The following is a 16839-nucleotide window of genomic DNA, read 5'->3' on the forward strand; positions in this document are numbered from 1 at the left end:
ATCTAACACAACTGTACCCCCACCCCGGTACGAAACAGGATGCCAGGGATCCACAGGCGTAGCTTACGAGGGAATTGGCTAATTGGAAACGGAAATCGGCAACGCGCATGGTTGGTGGTTACATATCATCATCACTCAATTATTATTCAGCACATAGAATTGCGGAGGCGTGATGCTTATTATTTTCATTACGATTCCGAAGCCTTAGTGATCGGTTTCATGTTGAGCTGGTATTTTGGAACAAGTCCGAAATATAATGACCTAAGAAAATTATAATTCAAATGTGATATTAGGATTCGATTTTCGTTATCAGTTACTCTACAATTTAACATCCTGAAAAATTTATAGCTGCATATGATTACGAAGGTGAACGATTCAACACCTTCGATCATTCCGAGATCAGATACTTTATTCAGGCTTCACGTCACACGTGAGAAGAACCTATTTAAAGTAACGCAAGCAGATCGAAAAGGGCGTCATTCATTCTGACTCATCAGAGCGAAAGGCAAAGCGCAATGTAACGCGTGTTCTCGAACAAACATTTTATGCGATGGTATTAATCTAATCTGGACAGTCGAAGTCCGGTTGAAAGAGCGGATAAAATGTTGCGTACACTTATGCATTGTCACAAACTGACGTCTACAGTTTGTTAATATTCGATGTGCTCTTTGCATTAATTGTACCCTGAAAAGATGCGAGACCGAAATAGTTGCGTTATAAAAAAGCGGACTGATATCTTTAATTCGATATTTGATAAGGTATATCATTTGATCCAAGTACACGTTGGATTGGAATAACGGTTTTTTTCATATTCGTCATCAAAATTAGGAACTTTCGAAAGGAACAGGAAGAGTAGTCCCTTTCACACCAAATTTCAAGCCATTGAGAGACTGTAAAATTAATTTCCCCGTACTCTGCATCGTTGACTGTAGATGCAAGATATAACTTTGAGTTCTTGGAAAAATCGAAAAAATATTTAGGGTAACCCCTTCTGGTTGGTACTGAACTTTGACGAGTCTTGAAACACGTTAGAATTGATTTTCGATGATGCTGAATCGATGGATTTTTTTCGGAAGGAATTGATTTCACGTAGTCTCAATTCGTTGCAGTCAGTGATTGAAATGTTACAGCGAATAGAAGATTGAGCGTGGTGCTGCGCCTAATTAGAGATAACCTGCTTGGTATAACGCCTAACTACAGGCAACCAAGAAATATCTTACAAAAGTACCAAATCAGAGACTACCAAATTTAAACAGTAAAACAAGCACCTAATTATGGGCATTCCGATGGAAAATTTGTCAGATTTCATACGAGTGACACAGGCAATCGATATCGCAAGCAAGCATCGTAATCAATCAGTCCCTGTTTACGTGCTACTTTCTAGAGTCATATATTCCTTGGATACGAAGAGCAGTTTGACCTACGATGAAATTTCTACGATTCGATTGATTCGGACCAAAACTAGCATGTAAGCAACCGATCGCAAGCCTTTCCAGGCAGGCATGCATGGTTCGGATGTTCTCCTGATATCACGGACTTTACGCTGAAATAGAACAAACAGCAGACTGTATTAAAAAATTTGTTTTTCGTATTTGGTCTGTAAATTTTGATGCGTTGCTTTGCAGGGTGTTCGGATTGTGCGCAATCGATTTCTCTCGCAAAATTACGCCGATGTAGTGCATCGAAGCAATTTCTTTCTTTCAATTTTCAGAGCTTGGAAACTTTTACTCCGATTCGGTTAATTCTAATCAAAAGTAGCATGTAAACAAGCGATATCGCACACCCCTTTAAGCAAGCAGGAATGCATGCAGACACGCAGCATCAACATCACAAACAACCAATCAATCAGTCCTCGTTTTTAAGCGACCTCCTCGGTTCAGATGTGCTCCTGATACCACGAACGAACATGAAAGTAGTCGGGTAGATAGAATAAGCATAGGACACACAGATCGATACGCCTAATAGAGAAAAAGAAAAAAGATATGGCATATAATGGAAGAATAAGTTGTTAATAATGTTTAGAAAGGGAAAATTTTTACAAACTATCAAATTCTTTCTTTCCATGCTGAAATGCGGTATTATCAAATTTCAATTCAATTTTTATAATTTATTTTATACTCCGGTCACTGTCCTAAATGCAGAAATTCATATTTTGATGTACTCGTATATTCACAATTGCGAGTCCAATAAGACGTTGACGACTGGCTTCCTGATTTCTGATTCAGACGGTTCTCGGCCGATTTATCCTATAAACCACAAAACACAGAGCTAGCTGTACAATCCCGCTAGCAGATTTGATGTAATCGTAAAGCATCGCATTACCCGTAGGGACCATTCCGACCAACGCGTTCTATCTAATATTATAGAACCCGATCCACGAGAGATAATAACCTCCCGAAACCCTCGTTATGGGGGTCTATCACCACGTAATGTTCCGGTACCTAATTTCTCATTGGTACGTAACGAGCATTTCACCAACTTACGTGCAACTGGTGCCACGCCTCACGGGGTCACCTTTGATATTAAACTGAACAATTTGCACCAAGGCTTATTCTCGGGAGGAATTTAATCCCAGATTTCATATTCCCATAGAACGTAACCGGGGAAAATTTAATGAATTGCGTAAAAATTCCCCCAATACTTGCCTGCGTGTGAAAATGTATGAAACCCCAGCAAAAACATAATTACTTTTCGGTTTAAAATCAGTGAATATGACAACTAGACATATCGAATTAATGGTATAAGTTATCATTGGTGATGGCATCGAAGGACTAGGTACTGAATTTTTACCTCTAAAAACGTATTATTGCGGAAAATTTGCGGCAAACAGTTCCACGGAGATTCGACTAGCATTGAAGCAGCCGAATTCTACGTTTGGCCCGGACCCACGTTCGTAATTTGATCATCCTTCACGAAGAATGTTTTTCATTTAGAACCACTTCCGTAATTGGTAAAAATGACGTTCATTAGCGTTTGCCATTAGTGACATAAATTACAGACTGAGCTCCCCGATGGTTTACTTCACCAAGACGAGTTTGTTGCGTTTTTTTCTTTTTTCTTTTTTTCTTTTACTTTTTGTTCTCATTTACTCCGCAATTTCTTTATCCCACGCAACTAATTGATGGAAGATAATAAAGAAGCAATACATACATACAAGCTTTTAGCGAAATAGCCGTATTTTGACATCGAGTGAACTTTGTCTTCTTGTGTAATTTTCATGATAGTATAATAATGTGGTAACGGATTTTTTCCATTCATACGCTACAATCTACGTGATAAAGTTTGTACTTGTTGGCGAACGGGAAAAAGGACCAAGGGGACAGTGATCGGAATGATTAGAATATCAATCAATTTTAACTAGAATCTTCATTTCGATTAAATAGTTTGAGATAATTAACAGCATACAGTTCTGACTAGATAAAAGTTATGGATAGTTTTAACGAAAATTACCTCTACAACGTCAACGATGAGGCTAATTTATCCGACGCTAAAAGTATAATGTTATGGTAATAATATATTTTCACGTTATTATAATTATAATAATAGTTGTTATTGTTATTATTACCGTTTTTACACAATTGACATCGCTATTATAACAAGATCACGTCTATATTCGTACAATTTTGCACGTCGATCTGGTATAACGTTAAAAAAAAAAAAAAAATATCGACGACTCATTAAGTACATGAGTTCTTGGAATTAGAAAAATTATTAATTGTCTTTATGGAATTTTCAATCACCGTAAGAAAACACGAGTGAATTTGAAAATCGTTGAAACTTTTTTTCACTCCTGAATTGGCGTTATTTGTTGATTGTTACAAGCTTACATATATGTTCTATTCAACTACAAGTTGATATACGCTATATAAACTGCGGGGAATAAAACGATTGAAAAAATGGGTGCTATGTAATAAATCGTTCCACAGATCGCGAAAAATCGCTCGTTTCACTTCCCTGCTGCTCGTAAATCAAATTTTTGAATCGTTTAGATACTGCCGTTACAGACCAGGGGCTATACTTTCATAATTATTTTTTCATTTCAGTGTGTGCATTTGGGCTGATTTCGTAGAAACGTTACATGGGGAATTTAACATCTTCTAAATTCTCCTGCATTTATGCAATTCAAGATACATTTTACTGAAACTCGCCTCGATATAGGGAACTAAGAATACATTTCACAGAAATCCGCCTGAATATATGCAATTCGAAACACGTCGCACTCAAATCCGCCTGCATTTATGCAACTCAGGATACAGCTTAACCAAATCCGCCTGCATTTATGCAATTTAGGATATACGTCACAGTCAAAAATGTCTATTAAACGTACTAAATAGTGTCACAGATCGCGAAAAATCGCACGTTTCACTTCCCAACTGACCGTAAATCAGAGTTTTGAATCCTTTGGATGCCGCCGTTACAGACGAGGGGCGATACTTTTATAATTATTTTTTTCATTTCAGGGTTTGCATGACACTTTTTGCACCGTCACGATGAAAATTAATGTCGTTGACGCCCTTTCGCCACAGAAGGGAACATTTTTCAATATTTCTTACGGACGTTTTATGGATCATCTACGCCCTGCGATTTCTCAACCTGCACGGATGTACGTATACGCGTCGATGTTCCGCTTTTACTTTTCCTTTATCGATGAGAGAGCGCGTGAACGTCAAAGTAATTGATGACAGTACCTACTGTGCGACACCTTCACTATTCCCATCGCGCACAAACCGCACACCCATATATCAGGTCACACTATTAATTTCACCCCAAACCAGATTGACCTGTCCTGCACTTTGTCCGCGTCACGCGTCGTCGACTTTATGTTCTCGAAGCTTCGGTTCTTGCATCGGCCGTTGGCGGTTTTACTCGGCGTTGAACAATCGGTCCGGCTCTTCCTCTGCACAACTTCTGGCAAGTCAAACGCCAGAAAGCCAGTCTGAAGTCGGCCGAGTAGAAGGCGTAGATGAACGGATTTATCGCCGAGTTGATCCACCCTTTAATCAAAGAATTACCGGAAACACCTCAATATATCACATTTTGGAACTTCGCTTTTTATCGAAAATCTAACAGGCTCCAAGTTTGTAATTTTTTGCAGACAGCTTCCAACTGATTAGTATGATAGAGTAATTCGAGGTAAAAGTCTAACGAATCTCTGGAATTTACTCATATTCTTTCCAATCTTCTTTCTCTATTTGAAAATTAACAAAATTAATCAAATTTCTCGCAGATTTTTCATATATATAATATCTGAAGGTTTTTGAGAGTAATTTTTATGTACGATTAATCGATTAATCGTAAAAACCAAAGTAGTCGACTAATCACACAGCAACAATAAATAGAATTAATAAGCCTAGTAGCAAAATTTTCTTTACTTCGAAATCGCGTGACTATTAAAGAGGTTTAGAACTTTTTCAAGTATCTTTATTTGAAACGGAACACCGCGAGACGAAACGATTGATCCTAGTAGGTACATGGCACTAGAGGGCTAAAGCTTTATTGATGTTCTTCGACAGGTTAATCTCCCGGTTGAAGCCCACAGGGATTGACGATGAGCATGGAAAAAATGACGTGCGAACGAACGAAAAAGTGGTAAATCCGCACGTGTATCAGGTATTTCCCTGGATTTCCGGTCAGACATAAATCTGTAGTTCGGATCTGGTTGAAAAAAAAGCGTTCATCGAAAAACAAAACGGCTAACAAGAGTTGGAAAAGATTAATTATAAGGGGGGTAATTACTAGTTTTTTCGAAAATTCCAAGTCAGTATAAAACGTGTAGTAAATTTTATCAAAATATTTCAGCAATATTATCAAACAGTTTTTTTAACGACACTTGTTTCACTCAATTTTTCTAGTTACCGTAACAAATGAAATTTTTCTCAGCGTGAAATTATAGAAAATTTGTTTCTTCAGAAACTTTAGGATAATCCAATCTAATTTGTTGGGATATAATAATGCAAAACACATTGATCGCGTCCTGATGGATCAATTCTATTACGAAAAGTGTTATTTAGCAGCAATTATTAGGAGAAGCGCCGAATGCAATGAATAAAATCATGAATAAAATGAATGAATGTTTGTAAAAATCGTACACGTACCTAACCATGTAAGCGCCGGCATAAGGGTGTTGGGTGGATTAGTGGGCATGAATGGGGTAGCAAGGTAGAGAATGAAAAATGGAAGCCAGCAAGCGACAAAACCACCCACAACAACCGCCAATGTCCCGGCAGTTTTCGTCTCTCTTGCCACCCTGTTGATGCAGCTCTGCTGATGAGTCCTGAAGGTCATCCTTTTCCCGGAGTTCTCAGCTTCCCCTTCGTCGGCTATCTGATCGAAAGGGATGCCTCCACTTTCGAGGGGCGTAGAGCAGCCGGATCGCTTCGATTTCACACTCCGCGAACGCTCTTTCTGCAAGATTACACATTAATTCATCTTAACGTTTACGACGGAAATGTGATGAAAAGTCAAGCTAACTCGATCCGGCGTAATCCATGCATCCGCGTTTCACTCGGTCCAGCGACTTGAGAGGACGTCGATTCGACGGCAAACGGAATGTATCGAAGAGGAATCAATACCGCTTCGTTCGTTTTATTGGGAGGCAGTCGGGCGTTGGGTATTCAAAAAATTTAGGGATCCGTATTATACGATAATGTTTATTTCTCTTCATTATTATAAGCATGCGGAAAATGCTGAAATTGTAAACAAGAGCTTGAATCAGATACTGACTTTCGATTTCGAATCGTTTTAGAAACTTGACAAATATGGTACTTTGATTCGTTTGTCTTTAACTCTGCGACGTATCTTCTCTCATACAATCCCACTAATTGAGACACCAATTTTTTTTTTTAAATCACACTTGTACCGTTTCGAATATTTCATTATTCAATATTTTCCTGACGTTAACAAAAGTATCGAATCGGTTGCCAAAAAAAAAAAAAAAATCTGTATCAGTGAATTTGTTCGGTGATTCTACTAAATTTCTATCACCATCTCAAGGCTGCATATATGAAACTGAACATCGTGACCAAACAATTGTCTTGTCCGTGATTTTTTTTAATTTTTCATATCTAGAAACATGATCGTGTCTTACGAATATTTATATACTGCTTTTTCTACACGACAAATGCTCAGTGTGCGACTACCTCGTGATAAAATTGCCAAGTCATCAGATGATTTTCAAATTACCTGTTCGAGCAGAAAAATCTTGAAGTAAAAATTTTATTAAGGCTGTAAATGACGAAAACCAGCGCCATTATTTCGTTACACGAATCCATACCTGATTAGTAGTTCGTCTGTTTAACGGTTCCGAGCTGGTAGTTTCGAGGTGTCTGTGACGTCTGGCAATGACGCATGATATCCTAGCGTAAACGTAGAGCATGACTAGCATAGGAAGAAAGAATGAACCCATCGCGGAGAATATAACGTAAGAGGTGTCCATGTTGTATGAGCATATTTTTTTATCTATACTCTGGGAGTTGGGGAAGCATCCAAGCATCGGAAGGCTCGCTATAGCGCCAGCGATTAACCAAACGACGATGATCATCGAGCCGGCGAGACGTTTGCTCCTTCGACGTCTGCTGTAGACCAGCGGTTGTGTCACTGCGAGGTACCTTCAAGATTCAATGTTCGTGATATAAATCATTCGATGAAATATATATGTTGCTTGAAAATTCATACCCTTTGATTAATTTCATTACGTTTAGTACTGTCGCGAAATCTTTAGAAATACGACGATAATACCTACTGGAATCGCAAACAAAAGGCTTAGATATGGATTCACAGTTTCAAATCCCTTTGAAACTGTTTAAATCTAGTAGATTTGTTCGATTCTACCCCACGATGAGGCGTTTTATTCGAAAGGTTGTTTTCTACAAAGTTACTGAAACGGATTGTCTTTTTTTTTCACCAACTACATTCAATATTTACCATTTGTTGATTATAGTCTAGGTATATCATTACAATATTAGAAGTAGTCTTTTGAAGAAGACTAGCTGTCATGTATTGAAATCCAAACGAATATTTTTAACATACCGGGTCTAAACGTGAAAACAAGGCACTTTGGTGCCTACAGATAGGCAGCCGGGCGTTACAACATCGCTTTTGAGATAGAAGATTGTAGATCCGGTTGCCTGTTTGTAGGCACCGAGATGGCTTGTTTCCACGTTTAGGTCCGATATTTAAAACGATTCTAAATCAAGTATCGATGTTTAAGCTTCTGTTTAAAATTCCAGTATTTTCTACTTTCGTATTTGTGAACAGATCTTCGTAAATTCCGAGTATAATCATTTGGTAAGTACTCAATCAATAAAATTAATGAGAAGTACGGTTTCTGGCCAATCAACGTCCTAAGTGATTAATTACCTATCGATCGATATGGCGCACAGGGAAAGAATGCTCGCGGTGCACAGAAGAACGTCTAGAGAGACCCATGAATGGCAGAGGATTTCTCCCAGTTCCCAGTGTCCTCCGTTCAGCTGCAAGCATTGCCAGAAAACACGTAACGGGATAATAATTTCAAGTCTGAGCGGCTTTCGGCCTTTCGTTTGATGCTGCGATTCTCTCACGGAGGAAAATCGTGATTCCACTGTTCTCCCTAAATTCTACTCAGTAATATACCTTTGATCACGCGAATCCACTATACGTATCGGCTTATTTCGTGGAAATGTTACACGGGTAATTTATCATCTTCTAGTTACATTTCACCGAAAACCGTTTGCATATCGGAAACCAAGAGTACATGTCAACCACATCCACCTATATTTATGCAATTTAAAAGGCATTTTAACCGAATCCGCCTGCATTTATGCAACTAACAATACATTTCAATCAAATCCGCCTGCATTTATGCAACTAACAATACATGACAACTAAATCCGCCTGCATTTATGCAATTAACAATACATTTCAATCAAATCCGCCTGCATTTATGCAACTATCAATATATGACAACCAAATCCGCCTGCATTTATGCAATCCAGAATACATTCCACCGCAATTTGCTAGAAGTTGGATTACATTTTACACATCGACGTTTGTTCAATATTTTACGATTGGCCTACTCAGTATACAACTTTTATCGAGGTTTGCGTCAAGTTTCTTATTCGCCAACCTCTAACATCGCATATTATAAAAGTAGAAAGTTCTTCGCGTTAATTTGAAACACAATGATTGAGTAATTCAGTTGCTCTGCGCATCTCCGTTGAAAAGACCAAGTATCGGTAGATTGCTCGTGATACATTTCTAGTAAGAAAAAAAAAGAAAAGAATTACAGAGCTTGAAAATTGCCGATGAAAGTTGGCAATAGACGATTAAAATTTAATTTTTGTTTCTCAGTTTCTATAGTTTTTTTTTCTCTTTTAACTGCTTAAATTAGAACATCCACTGGCTGTTCGGTCTAGTATCAAACTACTCTAGCACTCAAGAAAGTTTGGAGAAGTGAGAAAAACAAAGACCATAATTGTAAGATAAAACAAAGTTCCGAAGTGGGCAACAAATTTCGATAAATTTCTCAGCGCGTTAACTTCTACCGATTTATTCGCACTCGTTGAAGCATTTCAGGTATTCGTCCTATTTTCTGCTAATATTATTTGCCCAAAAAAAAAAAAAACAAACAAAAAGTTGAAACTCATTTATCGACGAAATGAACCGCAAGTGTAAATCACGACGCATTTAAAGTTTCAAGTCTAGAGATGAGTTTAATACTGTTTTTGTGGGCAAGACGGTGTTCAGAAAAGTCCGACTTCGGCAATCAAGTTACGTCTGAAGCTGAATCAAGACTGTCTTGAATCTAGAAACGGCCTGTGAATACCGGCCCAAGTGCTAATGATAATTTTATTATACCCTTGGGAAAATTCCACGGAGATGTTTTGTACATACCTCAATAAAATTCAGCAAGGAAATAACGAACGCTTTGAAATATTTATTCCATGCTTTTTCCCGAGGACAATATATTCGAAATCAAACTGTATTCATTGTAACAAACGAATCGTGAATTCAATCGTACTGAATTACGATTAGAAACTATTTCCATCATCGCCGAGCTCACGGGCTATAAAATTATGCATCCAATCGTAGCCAATTCGGCGTATAATCGATCTACGTGACGTGTGTAACGCATGCAATTTTGTATCCAATTACAATTTCTGCGTATCCCAAAATTCTACCTTTGAACAGTGATAAACTTGAAACGCAACTGCAGATCGGAATGAAAAGTCAATGTATCGAATGATTCAACGTCATCGGATCTAGGCGACGAAATTTTTGGATTACAAAATTTCTAAGCGTTGAACTTAGGTTGTACGGTAAGTTTTTTTGAACAAACGACTTTGGGATTCGGTTATGGAATTTTTACTCCAAGGAAAAAAAAAAAAAAAAAAAACAAAACGATGAAATACAAAATTCCTAAATCGGATTCGAGGGCTTTACTTTTTAAGCTCGTCGCTCATTTTGAGTAAGTTAACGACGCGTCCGTGAGTTCTGTAGCCAAAAAATTTCTCGTATACGGTTTAACAGCGCACCTATACACGGAACTTTGTATTCCACTCGAATACAACGCTCATATACCCGCCCAGAGAGGTCAGCATAATTGATGGGGTGGTTTACAAAAAAAAAAAAAACACTGAACCGGGAACGGGGATCCCTGTAGCCCTCTTAAGGGATCCGAGTTCGTTGTAAAAACTGACGGTACTTTATTTTATTTATTTATTTATTTTTTTCTATTCTAATTCTATGGAGCGCGAGAGAACTGAAAGTCGAACGCTTGCAAATCCCTTATATATATATATATATATATAAGTAGGGTAAAAGGTTTCTCGTCACTTTCGAAAATTCATCCAATTTCGGCGAGTACGTAACAGAGAATTTTTTCCTCATTTGCAATAATACTTGATTGTAAAAAATGCAGTGCGTGTTGATGAAATTTGTAAAAGGTAAACCTTCGGATTGCAACTAAAAACAAAAAGAGATATATTTTTACATGGATATCTTGTTTTTCTTTCTTTTTTTTTCACGAAGATAGTAATAAGATTTATATTTTTTTTTTTTTTTGGGGGGGGTAATATTGGTAACGGTAGACGACGTAATTGATTTTGTAAATTATTCAAATTAATGTAAAATTTCAATTAAGAAGATACGAATTCGTAATATCGGAATCCGTCGAGAAGAAAAGGAGCGAGGAAAGTTGGTTGAAAATTGATTGTCATTTAGTTAAAGGTGTATAAATTATTTTCTATATACACAGGGTTTGAAGTTACTGAAAATTCCGGTATACCTTGTATAACTTTTAAGCGATACAACCGACCTGCAAGAACTCAATTCCATCCCGGCGTAGGGATTACAAGTTTTAATTGTGACAAAGTCTTTCAAGTTATAATCCGTTCATTATTCGTAACGAAACGATAATTTGATCATCCGATAACCAGTCGATCAGATTAAAAAATTTTACAGACCAAAAGGTCATTCGGCTTGCGCACTTTGGTACGTATGTACATATTAACAAATAATCATGGGTACAAATAATTATTACATACCTGCAACAAGACGGCCGGTGGCATAACTGCTAATCCAACTAAGAGATCGGCCGCTGCTAAGCTGGATACAAAACAATTTGTAACCGACCTGAGACGTCTCGTCGTAATTACGGCAGCAATAACCAGAGTGTTTCCCACCTTGTAAAAGTGAAAAATTAAATAAACATAAACTAATAGAAATTTTTAGTTCCTGTTACCGCGCGGTCCTTAACTATTTTCATTTTTTACCACAATCGACAAAATGTTATACTTTTTTTTTTTTTCTTTTTTATCACGAGGCCCAAATTTCAAATCAAACCCTCGGTAGACGTGACAAATTTATGCAATATACGTTTTGGCTATTTTCGAATAATATTCTAAAAGATTTCAAATTCTTGTGTCAAACGGTGAGAAATGAACTTCCAAAAACTTTGATCGGTTCCGATTACACTCCAATTATCTTCACGCAATTCGCAACACTTTCAGATTCCCGATGACAAATATTTTCGGCAAAGTTTTCTGGTACTAGAGCAGAGTTCGACGATATAAAGGAACTTTATCGACGTCTCGAGAGATTTATTTCACAAAATACCTCTTGCAAAACCCATCCAGCAAAGTTTCCGAAATATTTTCATCCAAGTTTTCGGTCTCGTTAATTGATTCTGGCAAAATAATTAAAAGACAAGAAAAAAAAAAAAAACTCGAACAGCCCCAAAATACTTTTCAGTCAAATCACTCAAATATCTCTGGTAGTGTTGAAATTGCGTGAAATTAATCAGAATAAAATCATAGATAATCGACAAGTTTTTGAACGAATTTTTCAGACGCAGTGTCAATAAAAAAATTAGTCAATGGCTCGTTGGTTTAACAGTATTTTCCACCTAAATTCAATCACGTAGCTTACAATTGTGACAAATATGAGCACGGAGAATACAGCGGCCTGCAGCAAATCCGTCCAAAGAGGCGTGTATTCGTTCGTGAGATTTTTCCCGCTAGTTGGAACGAAATTATTATTCGTACTGTAGGTTGCAGTTGTCCAGATGGAACCGGATGTGGCCGCCGTTGCTGCCGGGCTTGCCATTTTAAATCTCAACTGTAGGTCGCGTCACGTTTCTGGAGCCCGTAATTTTATCGGGCCGCGTTGAATTTCCTGCGATTGCAGGAACTCGTTCAGGGTTCCTTCATTATCTGGAATGACGAAAAGAGCGCTCGTTATTACTCGAAAATTCTTGTGATAAAATTCACCTCCAAAATATCCGCAAAAAAAAAAAAAAAAAAAAAAAAAAGGAAATCAAGCGAAACTTTTTGTAAGGATGTTCAGTTTTAAATGAGGGCTGATTTTGAGTTGTATTCTACGTATGATGATTTCTTTTTAAATTATACGAAGTTCTTCGCTTGTTTTTCTTTACGCTAATTACCGATATACGAAGAAAGAAGAAACAAGAAGAAGAAGACAAATAAGAGGATCACGAATCACTAAAAGATTAGCATTGGAAAAATTAGTTTAAATTATACTGGAACATTTTTTTTTATGTTTAGTAAACTGATAAACGTGCATTCACAATAATCACACATCACGTCGCAGAGTAAAACAGAAAAAAAGCATATTTACCGAAAAAATTTTACTCGACAGGAAAATTTCTGTTTAAAGACTGTCTTTTTTTCCTTCTTTTTTAATCGATACAGACGACTTTTACGTGGATTCGAACGGTTCGAAATATCGACACGAATATGATCCACTGCAGTTTCGAAAAGACTGAATGAAAAATTATCCTTAATGGTTACGTGCAAGATTATAAGACAGCGGTTTTCAGAAGAAGAGAGAAAATTGCGAGACTTAAACTTGGCCGGAAGTTTATGCGCTGCGGTAAAACTTCGCCGCGATAAAGAAAAATCCTCAAATTGAAAGTCGCATTATACGATACTGGCAGTCTGTGAATAATTTTAACTGCTTCTTCTGGCAAAATTATTGGACTTTTTTCTAGAGGTCATCGAGACATTGAAAAGTTTTCAACATAATTTTCCTGTGTCTTTAAGAGTCAAGTGTGTCATACCGTTTAGACTTGGCTTATCGTTAGAAATATCGTTTTTCTGTCTCCCAAAACTATTGATCTGGTTGTAACGAAATATAGCCTAAAACCTGGCCAGACGTTGTAGTTATTCACAGAAAGAAAAATAATCAAAATCTGTTCGGCAGTTTTGGAGTTATAAGCGAACGTACGAAAAAACGTCAAGTTTCACGTAGAGGGAATTCCGTGCCAAATCGACCAGGACCTGGCCCTCGACCTCTCGGATTTTGTCCATAATTTTTCATATTGTCGTTCCAATATTAAAAAGCAATAAAGTTTTTCTTCACTCGTTTTTCAATAAATTTGTTTTATTCATGATATTTGTAAATTTAGAAAATTTGAAAAAATTATCATACAATTTTTGTCAGATGTAGAAATTTTTAATTGTAGACCCAGACTCGGTTGGCTTTTGAGTCTACTCTTATTTGAGATCTTGAAACAAAAATTTCCAAAATTAGATGCTCAAAGTTTTTTACTCAAATTTTCAAAAGGATCAAACCCTGGTCTATTCTACGTGGAATGCCCTATAGGTAGAGATGCAGTTCGACCCGTCATGGGAATTGAATGATTTTTAATACCCGTTCGATACCTCGAGCAGAAAAAATATCGTCCACCATCACAGCAGTTCACCTCCTGCAGAAATGTAATCTTCATTCAGGAAGAATGAACCCTTAACTCTGATGTTGACTGTTTTTAAATGTCCAATTCGTGCAGGGCAACGACCCAGTCGTTGACTCTAAGTCAAGCGTGCAAACAGGAAAATTGTACAAATTCTGAGCAGGAATATAATCCGGAAAATTCGATCGAGGAAAAATGTTGGTTTTTCTATCTGTCGAACAACTTTGTTTACGTGAAACTGGAAAATGCGCGAATAGAATTATAATGCGAAAATTTTTGTCCCGATTCTTAGATCGACATCCAGGGGAACTTGGATACGTTGCTTTGTATTTTTGCCTTGCTCGGCACACTCCCAGGAGAATTTTACACCCGTCACGCGGCTTACGACGATATGACACGGGAATCCAGAGGGAATATCAACATGAAAGTACAACACCGACAGCGTCACCGTACATCATGTATCTATATATATATATATATATATATTTCTAATGTACATTAGGTGTACACAGAAGGTATCTCGATCAGATTTACGGAATATCGTGACAAACGTTACTGTCGAAGAAGTTCAAAGCTCCTCTCTCTGCCATCGAAATGGAGGAAAGAAAATATAAGCTGCAATAACGGATAAAACCAGTTTGAACATCGACGTTTTTTCCCCGCAATGTAAATTCAACCGCGGCAGTTTTTTGAGTCTACATCATTGCCGGGAGAAATTTCAATAACCGAGGTTATTAAACGGAAAATTTTGTTCTTGGTACAAAGTGAAAACTAGATTTGTATCTGAATAGGTAGACAATCCCATTTCTCAAATGATCCGACGATCGATGAAGTAAAACAGAGTCAGAATATCAGCCGACGTCGAAAATTCTAGAAAAAGGTTTGTGTCTTGGCTAAGTGTCGGTAAGAACTCGGTTTAGGAATCTGTATCCAAAACCGGGTTTGTACGTACCTACTTAAATTAGCTGTAACGGCAGAAAATATAGAATATGTTGGTATTCTTTTTTATCGCGGTTGGCGTAGCGATAAATTAATGTTAAACCCTCGTTGAACTAAAAAAACAAGTAGTCGAATAAACAAACAAATTCAAGTACATCGGTGATAGTTGTGCCGTATCTAAATTCACAAGCTTTCTTACTTGACTTCACATCGTCAGCGTTGGCTTCTATAAAATCGGCTACAGCTGTAGCGTCGTATAATTTCTGCTGCAGGAAGCCCCTTTACCGACCGAGCTAATAACGCTCGATTCAAAAACAAGATGTGCCGATATGTTCGAGTGATATTCGCGGGTTCCGAGAGGCCGTTAACCGGCTCTCGAAGTTCGTTGACAACATTCGGCTTCGTAGCCTGGATCCTGCAGGACCTGGGATATGCGACGAGGAATGGCAAATTCACCGATGGGTCAATACCGGATGACTCTCGTACAGTTTCAGCGCCCAAGGCAACGCCGGGCGAAATTGAGTCTTCATTTTCGCTGACTGCTTCGACTCATCTCTTTTGCAGGGATTTGGCAATACCGGCAAAGTAGCTTCGACACATTTTTGAGTGGGTGTTGACTTTTCTTTTCTTTTTTCTTTCGGTTTTTTTTTTCCCCCCTCTTTCTTCTTTCGTTTCGTTATTCTTTCTACACGGCTTAGGAATCGAAGAGAATCCGATAGTCGATACTTCTATGTACTTCTTTATATCTGCGATACACTCACTCCGCAACTTTTTATTCTTGTGCATTATACGTGACGTTTCCAACTCATAAACCTTTATATATGTATATAAGTGATACGAGATTTGAGTCAACTTTCTATACAATAAGAATACATACTTTTTTTCGCATTTCCACCCCGAAGAGTTTATTCCGTGATATAGATAATTCATTGCCGATCATAGGTGAACCTTTGTATCGATTTTAAACATCTGATCGGTATTGTTTCAACTTAATTTAACTCAGCGTATCTAGTAGAGTGAATGAAAGATTGACGAACACGTAGCGAGCTTTTACTACCTTTCAATCTTACAAGTCGATTGGTTATGGCCAAAATTCGATACTTCAAATCAATTATCTTTGTGTATTTATCGAATTGTTACATCGGTAAGCTACAAAGATTTCTTGAAACATACGGAAATAAAAGATACTGTAATACGTAAAAAAAAAAAAAAAAAAACTTAGACAACGCTTAAAAATTTGTTGAAAATTTGATAGAAGTAGTAAATTTAAAAAAAAAAAATTTCATGCCATTTGTGAACAAAGCATCAATATCTACATTTCTTTACAATCCAAATATATTCTATTATCATTTTTCAGGACAGATCTTCGTAGTTTACAATTACAAAACCAGCTTGATAAATACTCAATGTCCGATTATCTGGTAACAAAATTGACAAAAAGCTCTCGATTTCGGATTCAAATTAACTGTCGAATAAAATCACACAAAAAAACAGTTTCAAATTCGAATCCACTAAATATTTCAAAACAGATTCAAAACCTCCCGCACAAGTTCCCGGGTATCGGGTGATAATTTTACCGGCATTGATAATGATCGGAAAAAATTCTGCGAAGTTGTCAAGCGTTTGGTTGAGCATGTGTGAACAGACTTGTACGCAGATACGCGGTACGAGCTTTCTATACGTGTATATGTACATATCATCGACACTGG

At 37.4% G+C, this 16839-nt stretch overlaps 1 protein-coding gene across 3 annotated transcripts in view; it reads right to left on the bottom strand.

Annotated features, from left to right (window-relative positions):
- Positions 1 to 3347: 3347 nt before the first annotated feature.
- LOC124223299 (probable G-protein coupled receptor No18) overlaps positions 3348 to 16839 on the bottom strand; it is a 38094-nt gene continuing 24602 nt past the window's right edge. For all 3 annotated transcript variants that reach the window (XM_069137834.1, XM_069137835.1, XM_046635121.2), the window contains 6 exons: positions 12409 to 12692; positions 11526 to 11663; positions 8359 to 8471; positions 7274 to 7607; positions 6096 to 6405; positions 3348 to 4994 (listed from right to left, as the gene is read on the bottom strand). In XM_069137834.1, coding sequence (XP_068993935.1) covers positions 4819 to 4994; positions 6096 to 6405; positions 7274 to 7607; positions 8359 to 8471; positions 11526 to 11663; positions 12409 to 12585 — 1248 coding nt within the window. In that variant the 5' untranslated portion in view covers positions 12586 to 12692 and the 3' untranslated portion in view covers positions 3348 to 4818. The remainder of the gene's footprint in view (positions 4995 to 6095; positions 6406 to 7273; positions 7608 to 8358; positions 8472 to 11525; positions 11664 to 12408; positions 12693 to 16839) is intronic.

Source organism: Neodiprion pinetum, chromosome 7 (assembly GCF_021155775.2).
Source record: "Neodiprion pinetum isolate iyNeoPine1 chromosome 7, iyNeoPine1.2, whole genome shotgun sequence".
Lineage (NCBI taxonomy): Eukaryota > Metazoa > Arthropoda > Insecta > Hymenoptera > Diprionidae > Neodiprion > Neodiprion pinetum.